Raw genomic sequence first — 23,292 nt, 5'->3', positions numbered from 1 at the left:
TCTCCTGATGTGGAGACATTGCTGTGGAGCTGTTTGGATGTTTTTTTTTTTGTTGGCAGAAGTAGAGTACACCCATTTCTCCAGGCACCACTATACCACTGTATTAGCCCACACAGCTGTGGTTATATTTATTTAGGTTTAGGACCTCATTCTGAAGCGTATTGAGACCCCAACTGATGTATAGAACAATCTTAAAAGGATCTTTCTACTTTGGTTTAGATGCAAGCATAATGATATCTCTAACAAATTCATTTGACTTGGTGAAAATCCGTTTTTTGGACCTAACTTGCTTAACACTTTTCCCATATGATTTCTTCTTTCACAAATGAAGACCTCTTCCTAAGTATGCGGTCAAATTGTTAATTGTGTGTATGGTTTCCTAAAAACAATGGTGGCTCAATTTACCCCTTTGGCTCTCCCCTACTCGGATCTTACAGTAGATCTACATTTACATTACATTTTACATTTAAGTCATTTAGCAGACGCTCTTATCCAGAGCGACTTACAAATTGGTGCTTTCACCTTATGACATCCAGTGGAACAGCCACTTTACAATAGTGCATCTAGGTCTTTTAAGGGGGGTGAGAAGGATTACTTTATCCTATCCTAGGTATTCCTTAAAGAGGTGGGGTTTCAGGTGTCTCCGGAAGGTAGTGTCTGTGTTGTGACACAGGCTACCCTGTATTCTTGGATGTTGAGCAGCTGTTTCAAAGGTATTATTACTTTGTGCCAAAATTTGGGACTGGAGAAGAACCATGACTGGTATAAATACTATAGTATTCAATGTAGTGTTTTTGCTGACTTTACTATAGTATTCCCTGCAGTATTTACTGTAGTATACTGTTGTATTCACAGTTAACTATAGTATAAATACTGTAGTAAAACAAAACTATAGTATATGCTATAGTAATTAATGTAGTGTTTTTTGCAGATTGTTGTATACTGTAGTATTTACTGTAGTGTTTTTGCGTCTATAGTATACTGTAGTATTTACTGTAGTGTTTTTGCGTCTATAGTATACTGTAGTATTTACTGTTGTGTTTTTGCGGACATTACTTTATTATTTCCTATAGTGGTTTTGTTTTATTATCTTTGACATAGAATTGGAGGTGTTCTCCTCCAGGATACCTACTGGAGAAATACTAAAAGAGCACATTTTCCATAACCTGTAGGTAGCGCATAGAACCAAAAATGGTTATACCTGGAATCGAAAAGGGTTCTCCAATGGGAACAGCCAAGGAACCCTTTTGGAACCCTTTTTTCTAAGAGTGTAACACTTAAATATCAGGGTGCATAATTACAGGTAGCCTGTGTAAGGAGAAGTTGTTTTGATTACTATTTAGTTGTAAGCTTGTAATTGGTAGGTTTTTAGAGATGAGCTGTATATAGAGTAGGCTATCATATTTTCTTGGCACTGCTAAGCTGTTTTTGTGATGAGTGCCAAAACAACGATATGGGCTACTTTGAATAGTGACATGCTGTGTTTACACTCGGTGGCCTGACATTGTCTAATAAGAGGGTTTCTGTCCCCTGTTGCCACCTCCCTCTTGTGTGTTGGTGATGGGGTTTCAGACAGGCCCAAGGGGAGCACACCCTCCATCACAGGCAATAAAAGAGAGGGTGATGACCAGTCATGGTCAGAGTGTAGAGTTAGTCTCAGAACATGAAGACAAGACAGCCCAACTTTCCATCAGGTGAGTCCCAGGTTATTGACATTCATTTAGCCTAATTTCTTATCATGATTGCATTGTTTTAATAACATGACATTCAGAATTGCAGAGCATTTATAGTGTTTCCATATAATTCTCTATCTAATATGGTATAAATTGCAGCAAAGTAATTTACAACAGAACACAATACATTTGGTGAAACACTTTACTCTGATCATCCATCCTTCCAGTCCAATGGGCCAGCCTCATGGGTAGAGCTGTGCTGCTCTCTCTCCTCCTGTCTGATCCTCTCCACGTGGCGTCAGACTCAGACGAGGAGGTGCAAGAGCCATCAGAGTGGCAAACATGGAAGAGGAGCAACGGTGTTTCCTACGACGAGAAGGTTAGATGTTATTTTATACACATACTCATACACACATACTGTATAAAAAAAACACATCCCAATAGTTACTGTAGGCTAGTAATCTGCCTACATGAATATGTATTGTAAATATTTAGGAAGTCATTCCCTCCCTCCCAGACACACACCTTAACAATAATCAACTACTTTATTTGTTTGTTCATTCTGTTCTTTCCTGAAGCGGGATGACATTGAGAGGAAGGCCATATGGGACGACAACATGAGAGTGATTGATGAAAATAATAACAGTTTTCTCAGAGGGACAAAGATGTTCACCATGGCCATGAATAAATATGGGGACCTGGTAAGTGACCATCATCATCTTCACTTCTCTTTAGTACAGGATGTTATAGTCCAAGGTACTTCTGTGAATTACTTATAATGGTCCACTTTGAGCAATTTTCACTGAGAGCTGCAACATTCCCTTTTAAGTTCTAACTTCTGTTCATTTGTATACATTATGAGAGATTGTTCTTATTGCCGTGTATTGAAACAGTATTTTCCCATTATTCATTGATTCCTTCATACATTTCATACTAAATCACTTTGGAATTTCTCTCTCTCCAATGCGTAGACAAGGCACGAATACAAGCGTTTGCAAGGTGCCATGATAAATAGCAAAATAAAGAAAAGAGGGAAGAATGCATCAGCTCGAAAGCTCCGTGCCAGTGCTCAGAAGTTAGGGTCTGTTACCATTGACTACAGAGCCATGGGCTATGTCACTGAGGTCAAAGACCAGGTGAGGCTTTGCTTTAAAAAATGCTGTAAGTAGAATTTCAGTGCAAAGTAGGAAGTGATTTTAAATTCATGCTGTCTATTGATTTCACAGGGCTATTGTGGCTCCTGCTGGGCCTTTAGCACTACGGGTGCCATCGAGGGACAAATGTTCAAGAGGACAGGTCAACTGGTGTCCTTGAGTGAGCAGAACCTTGTGGACTGCTCCAAGCCCTACGGCACATATGGCTGCAGTGGGGCCTGGATGGCTAATGCCTATAATTATGTGGTTCAGAATGGGCTTCAGTCCACAGACACCTACCCCTACACATCAGTGGTAAGAGTCTGACTGGGGACATCCCTGACCATGCACACCAATGTTACATAATGTTAATAGCAACATGATTTAAGAAGTACAATGGCTGAGGATAAAACACATTTCTGTATTTCTAGGACACCCAACCCTGTTTCTACGACAGCGTTCAGTCAGTTGCCAGCATCACTGATTACAGGTTCATACCCTCTGGAGATGAGCAGGCCCTGGCTGACGCTGTGGCAACCATTGGCCCAATCACCATCGCTGTGGATGCAGATCACCCAAGCTTCATGTTCTACAGTTCAGGTTGGCCTTCACCGAATTCTTTGACAGTGGTGGACAGCTAAATGTAGTGTTTTGTTTCCCATGACTGTATATATTCACTTTGATAAAGGTTTTTTATTCTGTTTTTAAAAATGCATTTGCCCTGTCTGAGTTTGCCTCATTGTAACCAGGGCTATTATTGGTCTAACAGGAATATATGAGGAGCCAAGCTGTAACCCCAACAACCTCAGTCATGCGGTGCTGCTGGTTGGCTATGGCTCTGAAGGGGGGCAAGACTATTGGATAATCAAAAACAGGTGGGTGAATCACTGGTGGGAGTAACATGGTTTACATTCTAACAAAATAAAATAATTTGGTTACTTTTTCATATACATATATGTAAGACATTTGTTGTACATAAATGTATGCATGTTTTCCTTTTCTTCCCAGCTGGGGTACTGCATGGGGAGAGGGTGGCTACATGCGAATGATCCGGAATGGCAGTAACGCTTGTGGCATCGCAAGCTACGCTCTGTATCCTATTTTATGAACCACATAAGTGATAAAGTGTCAGAGACAGAACATATCATCTTGGTATTGGATAGGTTGTCAGAGGTTAATAAAAAGTATTGATTTGGTTTATTTGTGGGGGTGATGGTATCAAGTATTCTGTCTTCTATACTGTATTACTCTGAGCAATGCTATGCCTGTATTGCACTGGGATAGAGAATAAAGTTCAATTGAATTGACATTTGACTGCGATTGTTTTTAGATTTCGACCGACTGTGTCAGGCTGGTCTAGAATTTGATGTTCCTTTGAACGTTTTGGGTTGAATTCAGGACTGGACATAGCACTAGATATTTTGCATCAAGGTATCTGACGGCTTGTGATGAATTTGAAAGTATTTCCTTGCACAGCGAGGCATCAAGGTATCTGTCGGCTTGTGTTGAATTTGAAGGTATTTCCTTGCACACCGAGGCATCTTGAGAAAGTCCTTTCAATCTGCCAGAATGTCTAACAGTCTTGATGTTCCCACGTAGGATTGGGACCATAATCAGTGTGTATGCAACACTAGACTGTAGATTGTCTTTGAGTTCCTTGTATTATACTGTTATCCAGTTCACCCGGTTCATAGGTTTACACCTTTTATAGTTTTATTGTTAAACGTGACCTATGGTACAGAGTACAAATACTATGTATGCCATGCCAACTTACTGTTCCACAAACACATTTGAAGAAAAGGGAGTGGTACCCAGGTGATCTTTGAACCTCAACATGTTCACACCAAACTAAACACACTGATATGCTCAGACTTCCTTCATGTATACCAGTCTGTCTTTATAGGGACATTCTATCTGGCCCTGGGCTTACAGAGGGAGGAGCTCCTAGGTATTTAGCTCTCATAGTTCCCACAGCCAAGCTCCTCAACAGTGAGGCAGATAGTTTTGCTGTCCTGCAGACGTATGAAAATGACACAAGGAACTGTTTCCTGGTTTGGAGGAGTATGGGGATTATTGTTGTGGTGTGCTTTATTTGGCACCTGCACAGATGGCCAGAGAGCACCACAGAGACATCCAAACTGTAGGTATGACTATCTGTCTCAGAACCACCAGAGTGGTAAGGATCCTTGGCACAAAGGGCACCCCAGGATCCCTAGGAAGTACTGTGACACCTCATTCAACAACCAGTCAGCTGGAGCCATCACCCAGGTAATGCAGGGCTAAATAATAGAGCTTTGCAAAATAAGCCAATTTGCTGCTATTTTCAACTACTAATGGAGGTTTAAGTTTGTGTCGAACAACAAAAATCGAAAAATGTATTAATGTAATGCACACAGATCACAGGGTACACAGACAAAGGGAGAGTGACTTCAAAAATCTAAAAATATTTATTGATTCCTCTCAAAAGGGAGCAAAAGGTCCAGACGACAGCACTTTTATACTTCAGTCTTCAGGTGGCGCGTCCTTCAGATCTGGGTTCAAATACATGTCTATTTGAATATTTTTTTTAATGCAGTTATGATATGAACTTCATTGGGTTTTCTCACACAAGACTGTCATAGGTTCTTATCACAGGGTTATAGCAGTACCGTACTTTGGAATATAATCATTATGAAATATCCAAACATACACTACCGCTCAAAAGTTTGGGGTCAAAACACTAGTCTCAATGTCAACAGGCGGATGGATGCTGGCCATCTAGGCAGAGTTGCAAAGAAAAAGTTGCAATGAAAAAGCCATATCTCAGACTGGCCAATAAAAAGAAAAGATTAAGATGGGCAAAAGAGCACAGACACAGCATCCCAGAGTCGCCTCTTCACTGTTGACGTTGAGACTGGTGTTTTGCGGGTACTATTTAATGAAGCTGCCAGTTGAGGACTTGTGAGGTGTCTGTTTCTCAACCTAGACACTCTAATGTACTTGTCCTCTTTCTCAGTTGTGCACCGGGGTCTCCCACTCCTCTTTCCATTCTGGTTAGAGCTAGTTTGCACTCTTCTGTGAAGGGAGTAGTACACAGAGTTGTACAAGATCTTCAGTTTCTTGGCAATTTCTCGCATAGAATAGCCTTCATTTCTCAGAACAAGAATAGACTGACAGGTTTCAGAAGAAAGGTCTTTGTTTCTGGCCATTTTGAGCCTGTAATCGAACCCACAAATGCTGATGCTCCAGATACTCAACTAGTCTAAAGAAGGCCAGTTTTATTGCTTCTTTAATTAGAACAACAGTTTTCAGCTATGCTAACATAATTGCAAAAGGGTTTTCTAATGATAAATGTGCCTTATAAAATTATTAACTTGGATTAGCTAACACAATGTGCAATTGGAACACAGGAGTGATGGTTGCTGATAATGTTCCTCTGTACGCCTATGTAGATATTCCATTTAAGAAATTGTCCGTTTCCAGCTACAATAGTCATTTACAACATTAACAATGTCTATACTGTATTACTGATCAATTTTATGTTATTTTAACGGACAAAAAATGAGCTTTTCTTTCAAAAACGAGAACATTTCTAAGTGACCCCAAAGTTTTCAACGGTAGTGTACATTCACTCAATCACAGCACAGTACAATACTATAATGCATTTAAAATATCCATACTGTTCACAATATTACATTATCCTACAATATAATATCAATCACATTCTGTCTGGTGATAATAGGCTGGTCTAGACACGGAAGCTGTATTTGAGTATTTGTTATTTACAGTGCCTTCAGGAAGTATTCACCCCCCTTGACTTTTTCCACATTTTGTTTAGTTACAAAGTGGGATTAAAATGGATTTAATTGTCATTTTATGTCAACAATGTACACAAAGTGCTCTGTAATGTCACAGTGGAAGAAACATTTTAACATTCAAAAAAAATTATATGAAAAATAAAACATTAATATATCTTGATTAGATAAGTATTCATCCATTACATGTTAGAAACACCTTTGGCAGACATTACAGCTGTCTGTCTTTCTGGGTATGCCTCTAAGAGATTTCCAACCCTGGATTGTGCAAGATTTGCTCATTATTCTTTTCAAAATTGTTCAAGCTCTGTGAAATTGGTTGTTGATCATTGCTAGACAACCATTTTCAGGTCTTGCCATAGATTTTCCAGCAGATTTAAGTATAAAACTGTAATTCGGCTACCCAGGAGCATTCAATCTCCAGTGTAGATTTGGCCTTGTGTTTTAGGTTATTGTCCTGCTGAAAGGTGAATTAATCTTCCAGTGTCTGGTAGAAGGCAGACTGAACCAGGTTTTTCTCCAGGATTTTGCCTGTGCTTAGCTCTATTTCTTTTTTTATCCTGAGAAACTCTCCAGTCCTTAACCAATTACAAGCATACCCATAACATGATGCAGCCACCACTATGCTTGAAAATATTGGGAGTGGCACGCAGTAATGTGTTGGATTTGATTTGCCCCAAACATAACTGTAATGAACACAATGGGAGACAGAGAGCTGGTTTCAAGCGCAGGGCACAGCAGGTGTTTATTGTAAAGGACCACAGCAGGAGGCAGGTAGCTGGGTCCAGTGACAGGCAGAAGGTCATACACAGGGGATCCAAAAAGGCAACAGTACAGGCAGGGAAAAGGCTAGTAATGTCGTCCGGGAGATCAGGCAATAGGTTGGTAACAGAAAATCAAATAGGCTGAAGTACAGGCAGGGAATAGGCTAAATGCTTCATTAGTGAGACAGGCAAAAACTATCATACAAGGGAAGAGTAAATTACAGGAAAACCAGCGCTCCGAATAGAAGTGTGTCACAAAACAAACAACACCTCGCAATGATGGGGTGCAAAGAACTGAACTAAATAGCGTGTGATAATGACATAGAGGTGTGTGAACAGGTGTTCAGAATTCAGGTCATTGGGATCTGGAGAGTGAGCTGCGTTTAGGGGCTCTATGTGTTTGAGAGTGTGAGCTTGAAAGTGGGCTGGAAAGTGAGCTTTGTTCAGGGGATCTACGTGTTTGAGAGTGTGAGTTGGATGCAGACGTTACAATAAAACGTTTTATTCAGGTCAAAAAGTTAATTGCTTTACCACATTTCTTTGCAGTATTACTTTAGTGCCTTGTTGCAAGTTTTGGAATATTTGAATTCTGTACAGGCTTTCACTCTGTCAATTAGGTTTGTATTGTGGAGTACCTACAATGTTGTTGAGCCATCCTCAGTTTTCTCAGAGCCATTCAATTCTGTAACTGTTTTAAAGCCGCCATTGGCCTCATGGTGAAATCCCTGAGCAGTTTCCTTCTGGCAACTGAGTTATGAAGGACGCCTGTATCTTTGTAGTGACTGGGTGTAATTGATACACAATCCAAAGTGAAATTAATAACTTCACCATGCTCAAAGGGATATTCAATGTCTGCTTTTTTATTATTTTATTATTTTATTTTTTACATATCTACCAATAGGTACCCTTCTTTGCGAGGCATTTGAAAACCTCCCTGGTCTTTGTGCTTGAATCTGTGTTTGAAATTCACTGCTCGACTGAAGGACCTTACAGATAATTGTATGTGTGGGGTACAGAGATGAGCTAGTATTTAAAAAATCATGTTAAAAACTATTACTGCAAACAGAGTGAGTCCATGCAACTTATTATTCTACTTGTTAAGCTCATTTGAATACTTATTGACTCAAGACATTTCAGCATTACATTTCTTATTCATTTGTAAAAAATAAAACATTAAACATAATTTGACTTTGACATTATGGGGTACGTTCTAAGACTCAGAAGAAAGCATACAGCTGCAAAGACAACATATGAAGTCTCAAGCACATATATTTATAACCTCCTTCCCAAACAGACCCCCCTTCTGTGTCTAGGATGTTGCTGGGCAGGTGGTGTTATCACTCCAGAAGCCTAGTACTCCTCCCCGGAGCTCACCGTTCTTCTTATCGGTCAGGAGAGGCCTTGAGGTTAGGGAGTCAGTCCACTACATAATTGCTGTTCTCATACAAAGAGCCAACACTTCTTTCTATTCTATGAAATTAGCCATCAATTCATACTAAGATAATATAATGATATAAAAAATATTGATAAAATATAATGATAGAAAACATATTAAGATATAAGACAGTGTTACAGGACAGTAATTTATGATCTATCAGCTCTAGCATGTGTCTCCTATCCCATCCTTATGGACAGGCCCCCTGTTTACTTTCCCTCTGGCCAAATACCATTGCACATAGATCATTCCATCAAACCGATAACACATTGATCACTAGGCCACTTATATAGTTATAAACATACTAAAACGTGTTTAAGTCAATTTGTCAGTTTCCAACAGTGTGTAGGCCAATGACAAAAAATCTCAGTTTAATACATTTTAAACTCAGCAAAATGTGGAAAAAGTCAAGGAGTGTGAATACTTTTTTCACGGCACTGTAAACACTTTTTTCTGTGTATTTGACCATGTTCAAATACACATCCCAAAATAATACTTTTATTTGAGTATTTGAATGGTTATTTGAAAGCAAAACAAATAGTAGACCAAATCGCATTCGAAAGTATTTTCAAATACTTATTTCAAATACTATTTTCAAATACCTGAGTTAAGTGTATGTATTTGAGTCTGTGTATTTGAGTATTTCCAAATACATTCCAAGTGTATTTCCAAACGCATTCCAATATTCAACTACTTGTTTTTTCAAATACAGGTTATCCAAAAATGAATTGAAAAGAAATTGAAATATATTAAATAGTACTTGAACCCAGGTCGTGTGTCCTCAAATGTTCCCCATTGTTCTTTGCTCATGTGTTGATTTAGTGGTAGAATATACCACATCTTGATTTAGAACACTTAATGTGTATGAGCGACTTACACAAAATGGGTTGCTTTGCAGGTCCATATTTACATTTAATGAATTATTATGGATAGCAAGATAGCAGATAAACAGTGTATGTCCTCCTGACTAGGGTCTTGTTTCACCTTTCTTTCTTTTTTTATTTTTTTCCTGCCAGTCCAAGCCTTCTTCACTTGAAGAATGTGCCAAATAACAAGTCCAGGATGGGCCGAAACACGTAGCACTATAGTACTGTTATTATTGAACAAAACTGATCTATATTTTCTATTTGAACTTCTTTGATAAGACACTTTTGCATTCAAAAGGCTGCCTTACCTAACCTGACTTTTCCCCTCCATACAGAGGTGTGGCCCTGGATACTACAGAGAGAGGACAGGGCCTCCTAGGGGCCAGTGTGTACCCTGCAGCTGTAACAGCCTGTCTAATGAATGTGACGAGCAAACAGGGAGATGTCTGGTGGGTTTCTCTCTCTCTGTGTCTATAAAAAAGTGATTTATCAGGGGTGCCGCAGCACCCTCAGCAGCCTTGATTGGTCCCACTGGGCAGAAACTGGTTAAATCAACCTTTTTTCCCACGCAATTTCAACAACAAAATGAAATGTGATGATGTTGAATCAACGTCGAAAACGGATTGGATTTTCAAAAAGCAATCAACGTAAAGGAAATTCGTCTTTATTTTCCACCCACCTTTTAACCTAAATCTAATGACATGGTGAATTTTTTTGTTGTTATCACACTGAATTCACGTTAGTTGACAACTCAACTAAATGTAAATCAAAACTAGACCTTGAAATGATGTCTGTACCCAGTGAGGGACGTACGCACACACACATAGCAGGATAGGTTTCTCCTGACTCACCAATTAGGTAAACATATGCACTTTTTCTAACCCATGCTGATCCAGATGGATATAAGTCATATCCACAGATGAGTTTTTATGCCAGACTTGACTAACTCTCAGTACTGTGCTACAACATCATGAATCATAACCCCAACATTCCACGAGCCTGCTTCAGTCATAAACAGAGAGGACACTTTATTTTCCAGAACTGTCAGTACAATACTGATGGGGATCGATGTGAGCGCTGCAAGGAAGGTTACTACGGCAATGCTGCCCAAAAGACCTGCCGTGGGTGTCCATGTCCCTTCAGAGCCAACAAGTCAGTTTCTATATGTCCATACATTCTGTTAATGTACAAGTAGCTATGTGAGCACACTTGGTTTTACGTTCCCCAGATAAACTATTGGATGAAACATATAATTACCATTTGGTACTCAAAAGCATTTTTTTCTCTTTGTGTAGTTTTGCAGTAGCATGTCTGGATATTGGTGCAAATGAAATCGAATGTTTGTGCAAACCTGGCTACACTGGAACCAGATGTGAGAGGTGTGTTTATGTGATTTTTACAGTACATATAAAAATGTCAACGTCATCTTACCGTAAATATATTTATAACAAAAGTCTAGAACTTTCCTCTCCTCTTCCTCCTCCAATCTGGCAGGTGTGCCACTGATTACTATGGTAACCCAATGATATATGGAGGCAGGTGCCAGCGATGCCACTGTGATGCTACCAGTACCTGTGACTATCTGACTGGAAGTAAGCTCAGGACCCACTTCAGCTGTACAAGAATAGAGAAAATTATCTATGAATTAAAACAGGATGCCTCCTATATAACGATAAAGCTATAGGCTATAGATTGAAGAAATGCCTGCAAGAAATGTCATGCTGATAATAGTTTGTCTTATTGTAGATTTGGTATAACTGTTGCTCACTGTGTCTTCTGTCTCTAGAGTGTAAGAAGCCTGATGATCCCGGCACAGATGACCAATGCATAGGTTTGTGAAGCACACAGTAATACACATTCTCAATAGTATAGTGAGCTATTTATTGTCTGTTGTTGCCAGCATGATTCATATTGTATTTCCTCTCATCCTATTAGACCTAACTAAACAATCTGCTCTTCCTCTCTTTGTGGTCAGAGTGTGACAGCTGTACTCAGGCCTTACTGAATGATTTGGAAAATATGGATGATGGGCTGGAATTGCTAAGGCAGCAGCTTCAGGGCATTGGTTCCAACAGCTCGCCTGCCAACATTAACCAGCTGGAAGGTGCCATTAATGAAACAAAGGTAATTTAACACGGTCTTACTGAGGCGCTCTATATATTTGAACACCAAATGGTGTATAATGTACACCATTTAACAAGATGATCACTCCCCTCTGGTATACTCTTGCAGGCTCTGGTTGGAAGGTACAGCACTACTGTGGATGCTCAGGGTCCAAAGGTCAATCTTCTGGAAGCAGAAGTTATGAGTCTGGATCAGGACATAAGCCTACTGGAAGACAAGGTGCCTGAGGCCTGCTATCCATAATCAGATGTCAGATGTAATCCGTTATTTTACAGAAAAACTATATCCTTTTTACTTGTGTGATCTTATTCTCTCTAGGCAAGTTACTCTCTCTCAGGTGCTGACAATGTCTTGGTGAAAGTGATCCAAACCAAACAGAGAGCCGAGGATTTTATCCCTGAAGCTCAAGATCTTCTAATGAATATAGAAGGTATACTGTTATTGAGAGTGTTTCAAAATGATAATATAATGATACGTCAATGTCATGATAATCCCCACCTGTCTTTTTTCCCTCTCAGATCTCCTTCGACAGCTGAGTGAGGCTAATTCTAGTGTAACCAACATCAATGTGGGAGTGGAGGAGGTAGCCAGGATGATGAAGGTGGTGCAGCGCATGGTGAAGGAGATGAGACAGCTTGGCTGCAGTAACCAGACAGAGAAGGCTGCCAGGGAGCAAGAGGATGCTCACAAACGTGAGACAGGGGGCTCTTGGCTTAGTCTATAGTCACTTACAGTACAGGGCAGCACTTAAATGATCACACTATTGAATAATAAATTTGATACATTATCAATGTGACACAAATTCTTGACTCACTGTGTATGATAGATATGATTCACAATGCAAAGTGTAATGCATGTGTCTCTCTCAGTCTTGGACTTCATCAAGAACAATATGGCAGCTCCATTAGACGACAACCAGGCTGTAGCCAATGAGACGGCAGAGTCCCTGATGACATCGGTCTCTGCGTTGAGTGATCTGGCCGTGGCTGTGGCAGAAGCAGACAATATGGTTAACATGACACGGAGCCTCAACTTCAACAGTACTGACTTCCTAAGAATCCTGACGGTAATGTCAAACACTGAAGTGTAAAATCTGTGAAATATGTTGTAGATCTCAGATACAATACAAAAAAAATGTTCTCTCCTTTTTCTGAACATGACAAATACCAAATCATGTCTCAAGTTTCTGTGTTTGACAAGGGGTAATCACTGTTTTCTCTCTATATGTATATTTTCTAGCAACTTAGAGGTGAGCTGGAGAGGAAACGTGATTCAGTCCTTCCTGAAATGAATATGACCAAAGATAAACTGAAGAATATCACAGGCCTTTTGGAAATGATGAAGGAGATGAAAAAGGTATGAAGCAGATGAATTCGAAATCGTTTCCAGTGTAAATTCCTATCTCTCTTGTTGTGAAGGAGGCATTCAAAATATAATTTAAATCTTTCAGGAATACGAGCACCTTGCAGCCGAGATAGACGGAGCCAAGCCCAATCTAACCAAGAGGCTAAATGATATCGCTAAAGCAAAACAGAAGGAGGGCATTGTCATCATGGCAGAGGAGCATGCAGAGGAACTAAACAGACTGGCAATGGAACTACAAATGTAGGTTGACTGAGTAAGGTCATTAGGTTGGGGGCCTACTTCTTTATACCCCACAGACGTGTCCTATGTTGAGACCTTTGTGTGTTCGTGTCTTTATGGGCTAGTATGGGCCACTGTGAGCACTGTATTCCTTGTTATTGCAGGGCAGTGCATAATGCCACCAACAGCTCTGACCTGCAGCATGCTTCAGAAAGCATCGGAGCCTACAGAAGCATCATAAAAGCCATTGAAGAGGCAGAGATGGCGGCCAACCAATCCAAAGAGGCATCCGACAAAGCTCTGAAGGTGATTATTATACTGGTCTGGATGCCCCAGCCACCGTTAACTTCAAATTCACAACAACATTGAACATTCAGTTAACATACAATCAATAAGTATTTCACATATCTCCAGTAACTTGTATATGTTTCAGGATGTGGAGGAGCAAGGTCTGACCAACAGGTCTGAGGAACTAAAGCATAATGCAAGTAGCTTACTGACGGAGGCCATGAATGCTGAGAAGAACCTCAGAGGTGTAGTAATCATCCCAATATTAGCTTTTCTAACGACACTAAAGCTACAATAGAAACAAGAATGTATCATGTTGTTGACCCCTTCTCAATCCTTCCAGGACATTATATGAGCCAAAGGCTTTGTTGTATGATGTTGAAGAAAGCTATGCACTTTGAACTTGTTAACGATTTTGTTGGAGGCCAAAACACACTGCAGTATACTGTATGCCCTCGATAAAACACATTCCGCTGTCTCCTTCTGATACCTCCTTCTGATATTATCTTATCATATATTACCACTTATCCCCAACGTTTATTTTTTTACACACAGAGACCTCAGCCAAAGTTGACAACCACAAGCAACGTGTTGGTCAGACCAAGAACAAAAGAGAGACGCTGAGAAAAGATGCTCTTGCAGTTACAGAGAATCTTAAAGAGATTCAAAGAGGTTTGTGTTTACAAGATGAAAGATTATGCTTGTGTTTTAATAACGACGCCATGGAATCGATGAGAATGACAGTTTACACATTCTGTGCCACAACGTGACCATACTTATGTTATTCACGTACACTATTTGTTTGTGTTTTCAGATGACATTGGGAAGCTCATAGACTCTGCCAAAGCAACTGTCAACGCTGCCAATAACACAGTCAATGACGTAACAGACAGACTAAATAATATCAGCTGGGGACATATAAGGCTTCCTAATGTCAGTTCAAACATCGGCAGTGTGCTCGATGAGGCTGACGATGAATGTAAGTACTCATGTCAGACACACAGTACATTTATCCTGTCATGGTATTGAAATGACCCTTCCTCTAATTCTAATCTAAATTCTGCCTCTACTCTTTAAATTCAAATCCAACTTTAGATTCTTGAATTGAATTTGAATTAATGATACAAAGGGAAAGTGAAAAGAAAGTAGTCGATTGGAGCTGTTTTTCTTTCTCTCCTGACTGGTACAGTGAAGAAATTGAACGAGACATGGCCTACTTTGGAAGACAACCTCAGCAGGGTGCAAAACCTGTGCTCCCAGGCTCTCCCTAGTGTCAGTATGACAGACAGCATCAGGAGAATCAAGGATGTGATAGAGGAGGCCAGAGACATTGTCAAAAGGGTGACACCACATCTAACCTAAATACTCTAGATTATTCATTCTATTTTGATCGTTTTCCTGTTGACCTTTGTCCTTTCTTGACCAAACGTGATCACTCCAACCATTACACTATTTTTCTTAGGTCTTTTAGACTGGCTGTATCTGTCTGTCTCTGTCATATTGAATGTCCATTATTCCTCTCTTGGTGTGTCTCCCCAGCTCTCTGTCAGCATGACCTTCAATGGGAAGGGTTACATTGAGCTCCGCCCCCCCACCAATGTTGAGGATTTGAAGGCGTTTACAGCTGCTGAACTTCTTCTCAACCGCCAGGAGACCAAGCCCACTAGAGGGGACCGCAGCCGTAGGCGCAGACAGAACACACAGGATGACAGAAACCTCTTTGTGCTCTATCTCGGCAACATGGACGTAAGTGGGACATTTGAGTAAATAGTGTAGTCATAATATCCTAGAGCGTTAATCTTGGAATTTCAATTGATTCCCTAATTATTTTGATACATTTTGTATCGGAGATGTTCAGTATTTTTTTGATGGCTTGTTTCCCCCCGTTCCAGTCATCCAAAGACTTCATTGGAATGGCTGTAAAGAATAACACTCTCCGCTGTGTATACAAGCTGGGTGGAGTCATACATGAGTTGAACACCGACCACATAACTAGAACCAAAGTGAACTCCACTGTTTTTGACAAGGTCGTCTTTAACAGGTACACCTCTGAGGAATTTTTCTGGATTTGATACTAACTTGATGACATGGGACAGTCTGCCCATGATGGAGACAGCTCCCTTGTCATCCCCACTGTGTTTGTCTCCTATTTCTCTAGAGTTTACCAAGATGCTGAGCTCAGTCTCACACACAGGTTCCCATCACAGTCTGTCAAAGTGTCTAAGGAGAGTAACCGGCCCAACACGACAGTTGGCCTCCTCAACCTGGACACCAACAGTGTGGTCTTCTACGTAGGCGGTTATCCTGATGCCTTCACTGTAATTACATTCCTCTATCCCTTTGCCTCCCGGGTGTTCAAATCAAATCAAATCAAATGTATTTATACAGCCCTTCGTACATCAGCTGATATCTCAAAGTGCTGTACAGAAACCCAGACTAAAACCCCAAACAGCAAGCAATGCAGGTGTAGAAGCACGGTGCTTCTGCATCATGCTCATTGTTGATGGTTGAATACAGAAGTACCCTGTAGACATCAGCGGGACCAGACCAGTCTTATTCTCCCTATTCAAGTATTGTTTTATTTCATTATGCCCTTCTCTCATTAGCCTCCAGTGGAGCTGCGCTACCCCAAATACTGTGGAGCCATCAAACTGTCTACTATCAATGATCAATTCTTTAGTCTGTACAACTTCAAGAATGCCATCAACGTAGACAAACAGTCATATATAAAGTAAGAACCAACAAAAGGGACCATCACCTTGATTATAGATCTATAAAAGATGCCATACTGTACGGAATGGTGAATGCTGTCCACATGTTCTAATTTAGCTTGTTCTCTGTACCATGACCATACATGAAAAAACATCTTTTTGCTTCAGTGTCAGAATGTACCATGCAATTCCTTCCTTCTTTCAGGGTTCGTGATAGTCTACAGTTAACAGTGCCTTATTATTTTGACGGCACTGGTTACGGTTTGGTTACGGACATTAAAGAAATTGAAACCCCGAAAAGAGGAGTGCTCAAGTTCCACACAAACAGCCAGGTGGAGAATGCTTTACTGTTTTATAAAGGAAATGAGGTATGTATATTTTGTCCATTCATATATCTGATATCAGTTAAAAATATGAATTCAGAATCACACACGGAAACGATTGAATAATTAGTACATTCAAATGAATGAACTATCTGGTTTACATTGTAAGTCGTGTAATCAATCAAGCTTACAATTTCATCAAGAAGATACAGGAACATCAATGTATTGCAGTTGGACATGAATAAATGCAGTCCTTATTGGGATTTTATGGTTGGTGTGTGTAGAGCAATGTCTTCATAAATATGTTGCTTCATTCACTTGTTTGTTGTATTTCACAGGATTCGTACACTAGTGTTACTGTGGAGAGAGGTTATGTTGTGCTGCAGGGAAGACAAGGCACCCAAGTCCTCAATGCCAAGAGTACTAGAAAGGTTTCACTCAATGTAAGATAGTGTCATCGACATACTGTACGGTTGAGTTTTATCTGCATAAACTTTTTTTTAAAGTTCTGCTTTCTCTCTTAGGATGAACACTTTGTAATAGTCATGGATACAACATTTAAAGTACATGTGGCTGGAGTACAAACTGAGATTGTCAAAATAGACAACATCATGGAAGGTTTCAAAAGATTCTACATTGGGGGTCTACCAGCATCAATAAGAGAAAGGTACAAACTCTGTAAATAGGCTTTCTGTCATAATCTCTTGCAAGGGATACATGCATTTTCCTGGAATGTCAATTATACAATTATCCATGTCATGTCTTTTCTTTCAGAGATAATGTCACAAGCCCACCATTCAGAGGATGTATAGATAATGTGATTTTACAATCTAAGGAGATTGAGTTTAACACGACAATTGGTGTCAGTGTTGGATGCCCAACCTCGCTTTTGGTAAACCGTCTCTCATTTTGTAAATACATTTCAGACTGCACAATGTGGAAGATGTTCTAGTTCTACAATTTTCATGTACAATGTATTTTCTTTTCAGGGTGTTCGTGAGGCTACTTTCCACCCTGGTGGCTCCCTCTCAGTGGACCCACAGGATTTCTGGACCACCCCTGTGGCCATGGTTTCGTTGGGGTTCAGGACCATGGAGAATAAAGGTGTTCTTCTCAAGACCAGCGAAGAGGTCAGTCCACTATTCAATAATGGTTAAAGAGTCTCTCACAGAGAGCCTCATTCAAAGGCTGCTCTCTGTGTGTCATATTTTAACCTCAAACACTAGTAAAAGGATCAAAATTAGTTATCAAAATGAATTTAACAGTTTTGTTTCAGAATTATATACTTTTTGTAAAGAATATCATCACACCATTTCTTTATCGATCAGCGTCATGGATACCAGCTCTCATTGGTTGATGGCTATGTGATGTTTAACTTTGATGAAAATGCCTTGAAGTCTACCAAGACATACAACGATGGAAGATGGCACTACTTGACTGCATTAAGGAATGGCACACGGTAAGGCATTTTTATTTTCATTGGTCAAGCTGTGCAGAGATGTTTCTCATCTGAAATTGAAATAAACTCTACAATGTTATTGTTGGTTTGTTCCACACACCCACAGACAGACATAACAAAAGCGCTGTGATTTCCTCAGATTGGAGTTGAGGGTTGATAACGGTGATTTGGGCCAACATCAATCCTCCCCCCAAGACAAGCCCAATGAACATCAGGTTGTGTTGGGAGGAGAGACCTTCACGGGCTGCCTGGCTAACCTTCATATCAGGAGGTCTGATTCAAAAATGCAACACTATAGTCACACTATAGTCACACTATTGTCACACTATAGTTATAACGGTAATTTTTTTTTTTTAAACTCAACTTCTATGAGGTGATATTATGATTCAACATTGTGGTCATTCCAATTTGTGACAATTTGAGGAAAATATACTTACTACGACTGAGATATGTGGTTGTCTCATCTAGCCAGGTTAAGATCAATGCACAGACTGTAAGTCACTCTGAATAAGAGCGTCTGCTAAACGACTAAAATTTAAAAATGTGTTTAAATTATTATTAGCTACAGTGTTTTCTCTAATTAATTAAGTCAGTTGTGGAAAGTAAAAATAACTGATGATGTGCTTTTTGTGATTGTATCTGTTTGTGCTCTGACACAGGCCTGAAGAAATCTTTATTCCTGCTGACTTCAGCTCGTTCACCCAGAAGGGAGATGTGATCCTGGGGAGATGCAGACTACAGCCCCCTCCTCAGGCCATATGGGAGCCAGCAGGCCTTCAAGAGAGGCCCAAGAAACCCAAACCAGTGAGTATGGGAATACTTCCCAAAGTTGATTCAAGCGTATGTTAACCATCAGGCTATTCATGGTAAAAGTGTGCAGTATGGGATATGTTGGCTCTTTTCATTTTCCTGTAAAGTTTTAGGTTCTCACTCAAACGACAGGGGTGTAACTTTGGTTTGGTCTTCCAGCACAAACGTCTAAAATAGCCAAGAGATAACTTCAAATTATCAAAATTATCAAAATCAAATTTTCTCTGAAATATTTTACAGGCTTGTAATGCTGCAGTGAACTGGTCCTTTATTATTCATGTCAGTGCTGGTCATTTTGTCATCGTATTACTATGTAATACAATTGTATAATACAATAATTACAAAGTAACTACACAAGAATAGAGAAACTTAATGTAAAGTATTACTGTATTGGTACATTACTAATGTGTATCCTCTCCCCCACCCCCCTCTATCTGGCTGAAGAGATCTGGTGCTGTGCATACTGAGTGCAGACTGCCCAAAGTGTCTGACCCCCAGGCCTACCAGCTAACTGGGGCTGCTAGTTGGCTCAGTTACATCATCGCACCTGAAGAACTTAATTTCAGGTACAGTAGGTCAAATGTTGGTCCTCGTATCCAGATTCCATTAAAAAAAAACATTCTCTGCAGATTTATTTTTCTATTATTTAACCGTTATAAGACCCATGAAAACAGACAATCCAATTCTAAATCTGTGGCTTGCTTGTTCCTCTTGCTAGGCCTCACTTCTCCCTGGAGATCCGAACCAGGTCACCTGAGGGGCTGTTGCTCCATGTCTCAGGGAACGGGGACATCTCCCAAGTCTCTCTGTACATGACCAACGGCAAGATCAAACTCTCATTGGGGAAGGACAGAGTCATCCACAATAAGAAAAAGAGCAACGATGGAAGATGGCATACAGTAAGCTGTCTAATAACTGTTGAGATATCAGGTCTCAATATTAGGATCATTAAATTAAGTCATAATAATCATTGTTAGTTTCAGGTCATTCTAAATAGTGCAAAATGTACACTGTACCTCACAGCCACAGCTGAGAGATTTATAAGTGTAGAGTAGTTGATAAGCGCCTGCATGGCCTGTCTGTGTGCAGGTAATGGTCAGTGTGGAGAAGAACACTTTCCACCTGGTCGTGGATGGTTTCCGTGTGCCTGATGGTATTCTACCTGCAGAGGAGGGTTCCTACTTAGCCCTGCAGAACCCAGTCTATCTGGGCAGTGACCCTGCCTCCAAAACCTCTTGGGCTCAGGTAAGCAAGCAGACACACAGACTGTAATGGCGTCTAAACAAACCAGACACAACCCAATGTGAGGGTGTGATTGTGATTCTCCTGTAGGTTTGTATCTGGGGCATAATTACCATATTTACTATGACATCTATATTTACATCCTGGAAAATGTGTCCTTGGTTTTAAAATGACGTCCATCTGTATCTCTCTCAGGGTGGCTCTCTTCCCAAGAAGAGTGTGACTGGCTGTATACGCCATTTCAAAGTGTACAATGTTCTGGTTGGTGAACCAGCCGCCAATCATGGGGCCCCGCCCTGCTTTGATGGGGCAACAGAGACTGGGGCATACTTTGCTGGCACAGGGCATGTGGTCTTAGGTGTGGACTTTTTATAGTCATTAGCAAAAAATACTACAATTGTGGTGTCTTAGTTGTGAGCAATATTGCTTTAACTAATCATCTCATTCATCCAGTAACTCTGACAAAGATACTTTGTGTTTTAGATAAGTTCTTTACTGTGGGCTCCCGTTTTGAGCTGACCTTTGAGGCTCGCCCACGGAACACTACAGGTCTCCTCTTCCATGCCAGGGGTCGTCATAGGAACAGCCTAAGTGTCTTCATGAGGAAAAACAAGGTTCTTTTAAACCTCATCAACATGTATATGGGACTGTGGAGTTGGATACTGTGTAAGCCTGAAGTATATTGAAATGTGTGGAAAAGTTTGGAATATAATTTTTGCTCTGAATCTCAGGTGGAGGTCCATGTGAATGATGGGTTAGGTGACTACAGTGCATCTGTGACACCTCAACAAAACCTGTGTGATGGCACATTCCATGTTATTGCAGGTACATATCCCTCTCACATCAACCATTGATTCATCCTCATACAGTAGAGATACATTTAAACCAGCATATTTTTTACAAGGACTTGGAAGGATCTTCTAATAGCCAGTCCATCTACTGTATTCCTCAGTGTCCAAACAGAACAATGTAGTCCAACTGAACGTGGACTCAGAGTCTCAGCGTACGGTCGGGCCTTCCCACTCCTCCTACACAATGACTAAGGATTCCCTCTACATTGGTGGCATGTCCGGTAAATTCATTCAGCAACACTACCCATTGCATCGCATTAAAATATCCTCTCTGAATTAAAACACTTTCCTAAAATTGGTAGAGCATGTCAAACCTTAATGAACAGCTTCTGACAGTTCTATAAACACATCAATATGACTTTTATGCTTTCCCCCCTATACAGGCACCTCAAAGCATAAAGGAGTGCCAGTCTCTTCTTCATTTGTTGGCTGCTTGCGGAACATAAAGGTCAATAAAAAGCCTGTTGTTTTTAAGACAGCCTCCAGTGTGGTCGGCCCTGTGAACGTCAATGAATGCCCAGCAGACTAAGGGGATGAAATCAATGAGTGTTGCCCCAGATTACCTAATTCGCTGAACCACTGAGTTATCTGTCTATGACTCGGTGGTAAATGGCTGCAAATATGTTTAATAGATAGACACTCACCTCTTCATGTGCAAATTATACCACTGGAGGGCACTGCAGTGCTCTTATTACTGTGTTGGCTTTGCAAGGTAATTCACACTTGGGGTTTAAGGAAATGTTTTCAAAGTGTTTCATGAATTGAACATTCACACCTTTTAAATGACAGTGACAGTGACTTTGATGTATTCTATGAATTAACAGGAAGAAATACCTCTCAAGATGAGCTGGCACACAAATGTTACCCCCAGTGAGGCTAAAATATAATTGATATTATTTCAAAAAACATGTCTCACGTTGATCAGTCTACAGTTTTCATTTCAATTAAATTACCAATGTGGAATAGACATGAATGTATTTTTGTGTCCAGTGGGCTGTGCTGTAAATATTAAATTGCAATTGCACAATCCGTTTCAATACACTAAAAGTTCAGGTTTAACCAAATGCTTGTCAAATCCAATAAAAGGAATACCAAACTTAACGCCTGAACAATTTTCCCAATATTATGATTGGACTAAACTCCCATTGGCATGCCATGTAGTCATCATTAAGACTAGGAGTGAGAAGGTGTTATTATGGGGTTCTAGGCTCTCCTCCCAGGCTGACTGCTACAGTCTACTGGCACACATCCTTTATTCATGCAGGGTGCAAAAATGTGTGTCTAATGCATGTATGGGCTTATAGCTCATACTGTAACCATGGACTGCAGAGTCCATACAACATCCCCTCTCTCTCAATTCAATTCAATTCAAGGGCTTTATTGGCATGGGAAACATGTGTTAACATTGCCAAAGCAAGTGAGGTAGACAACATACAAAGTGAATATATAAAGTGAAAAACAACAAAAATTAACAGTAAACATTACACATACAGAAGTTTCAAAACAGTAAAGACATTACAAATGTCATATTATATATATATATACAATGTACAAATAGTTAAAGGACACAAGATAAAATGAATAAGCATAAATATGGGTTGTATTTACAATGGTGTTTGTTCTTCACTGGTTGCCCTTTTCTCGTGGCAACAGGTCACAAATATTGCTGCTGTGATGGCACACTGTGGAATTTCACCCAAAATATATGGGAGTTTTTCAAAATTGGATTTGTTTTCGAATTCTTTGTGGATCTGTGTAATCTGGGGGAAATATGTCTCTCTAATATGGTCATACATTGGGCAGGAGGTTAGGAAGTGCAGCTCAGTTTCCACCTCATTTTGTGGGCAGTGAGCACATAGCCTGTCTTCTCTTGAGAGCCATGTCTCTCTCTCTCTCTTACGCACACTCTCTCTCTCTCTCTCTCTCTCTCTCTTACGCACTCTCTCTCTCTCTCTCTCTCTCTTACGCACACTCTCTCTCTCCACTCTGTCTGTATCTACATCTTGCACATCATATAAAACATGACGAAATGCTTCAATATACTGGATCCCTTTCAGTTTGTTTATTATTCTCCTAGTTGGGTATACACCCTTGTCACATACCTCACTGCACATCACACCGGCACCAGCCTGTGCTTGCAATTCTTGTGGGAAAGGTGGATACATAATATATATATATATATATATATATATATATCCACCTTTCCCACCTTTCCCATATATATATATATATATT

The 23,292-nt window shown here is 40.2% G+C and overlaps 2 protein-coding genes across 3 annotated transcripts; both read left to right on the top strand.

Annotated features, from left to right (window-relative positions):
• Nucleotides 1–1,585: 1,585 nt before the first annotated feature.
• cts12 (cathepsin 12) lies at nt 1,586–4,113 on the top strand. The gene is made up of 8 exons (XM_029686156.2): nt 1,586–1,694; nt 1,901–2,052; nt 2,252–2,374; nt 2,645–2,809; nt 2,900–3,121; nt 3,238–3,406; nt 3,576–3,681; nt 3,815–4,113. Exons 1-8 carry the CDS (start codon nt 1,664–1,666, stop codon nt 3,912–3,914), a joined length of 1,068 nt encoding a protein of 355 aa, XP_029542016.1. The 5' UTR covers nt 1,586–1,663; the 3' UTR covers nt 3,915–4,113.
• A 602-nt stretch (nt 4,114–4,715) lies between these two features.
• lama3 (laminin, alpha 3) lies at nt 4,716–23,095 on the top strand. Of its 2 annotated transcripts, XM_029686154.2 has the most exons (38): nt 4,716–5,074; nt 10,001–10,114; nt 10,705–10,817; nt 10,961–11,044; nt 11,160–11,257; nt 11,452–11,496; nt 11,641–11,789; nt 11,898–12,008; nt 12,108–12,219; nt 12,308–12,481; nt 12,659–12,855; nt 13,029–13,145; nt 13,240–13,394; nt 13,538–13,679; nt 13,807–13,906; nt 14,217–14,333; nt 14,476–14,640; nt 14,851–15,002; nt 15,201–15,407; nt 15,554–15,702; nt 15,820–15,979; nt 16,268–16,392; nt 16,578–16,740; nt 17,034–17,138; nt 17,220–17,362; nt 17,470–17,587; nt 17,685–17,825; nt 18,024–18,154; nt 18,294–18,425; nt 18,814–18,958; nt 19,409–19,530; nt 19,683–19,863; nt 20,054–20,209; nt 20,402–20,564; nt 20,690–20,820; nt 20,938–21,031; nt 21,159–21,278; nt 21,441–23,095. In XM_029686154.2, the coding sequence occupies exons 1-38, from the start codon at nt 4,829–4,831 to the stop codon at nt 21,584–21,586; spliced, it is 5,223 nt and encodes a 1,740-aa protein (XP_029542014.2). In that variant the 5' UTR covers nt 4,716–4,828; the 3' UTR covers nt 21,587–23,095. The 2 variants fall into 2 exon arrangements, with proteins under 2 accessions (XP_029542014.2, XP_029542015.2); XM_029686155.2 differs by lacking the exons at nt 4,716–5,074; nt 10,001–10,114; nt 10,705–10,817 and having other exon boundaries at nt 11,125–11,257.
• Nucleotides 23,096–23,292: the final 197 nt, after the last annotated feature.

This window comes from Oncorhynchus nerka, linkage group LG17 (assembly GCF_034236695.1).
Source record: "Oncorhynchus nerka isolate Pitt River linkage group LG17, Oner_Uvic_2.0, whole genome shotgun sequence".
Lineage (NCBI taxonomy): Eukaryota > Metazoa > Chordata > Actinopteri > Salmoniformes > Salmonidae > Oncorhynchus > Oncorhynchus nerka.
This window is presented reverse-complemented; position numbering and strand designations above follow the sequence as displayed.

What these genes read in the sequence shown, in the direction of transcription:
- cts12 (XM_029686156.2), top strand. Translation starts at nt 1,664, where the DNA reads ATGAAGACAAGACAGCCCAACTTTCCATCAG. An exon ending in CTTCATGTTCTACAGTTCAG is followed by an intron (nt 3,407 to 3,575) that starts GTTGGCCTTCAC and finishes TTGGTCTAACAG; the next exon opens with GAATATATGAGGAGCCAAGC. An exon ending in TATTGGATAATCAAAAACAG is followed by an intron (nt 3,682 to 3,814) that starts GTGGGTGAATCA and finishes TTTTCTTCCCAG; the next exon opens with CTGGGGTACTGCATGGGGAG.
- lama3 (XM_029686154.2), top strand. Translation starts at nt 4,829, where the DNA reads ATGAAAATGACACAAGGAACTGTTTCCTGGTTTGGAGGAGTATGGGGA. An exon ending in CATCCGACAAAGCTCTGAAG is followed by an intron (nt 13,680 to 13,806) that starts GTGATTATTATA and finishes TATATGTTTCAG; the next exon opens with GATGTGGAGGAGCAAGGTCT. An exon ending in CGATGAGGCTGACGATGAAT is followed by an intron (nt 14,641 to 14,850) that starts GTAAGTACTCAT and finishes TGACTGGTACAG; the next exon opens with TGAAGAAATTGAACGAGACA.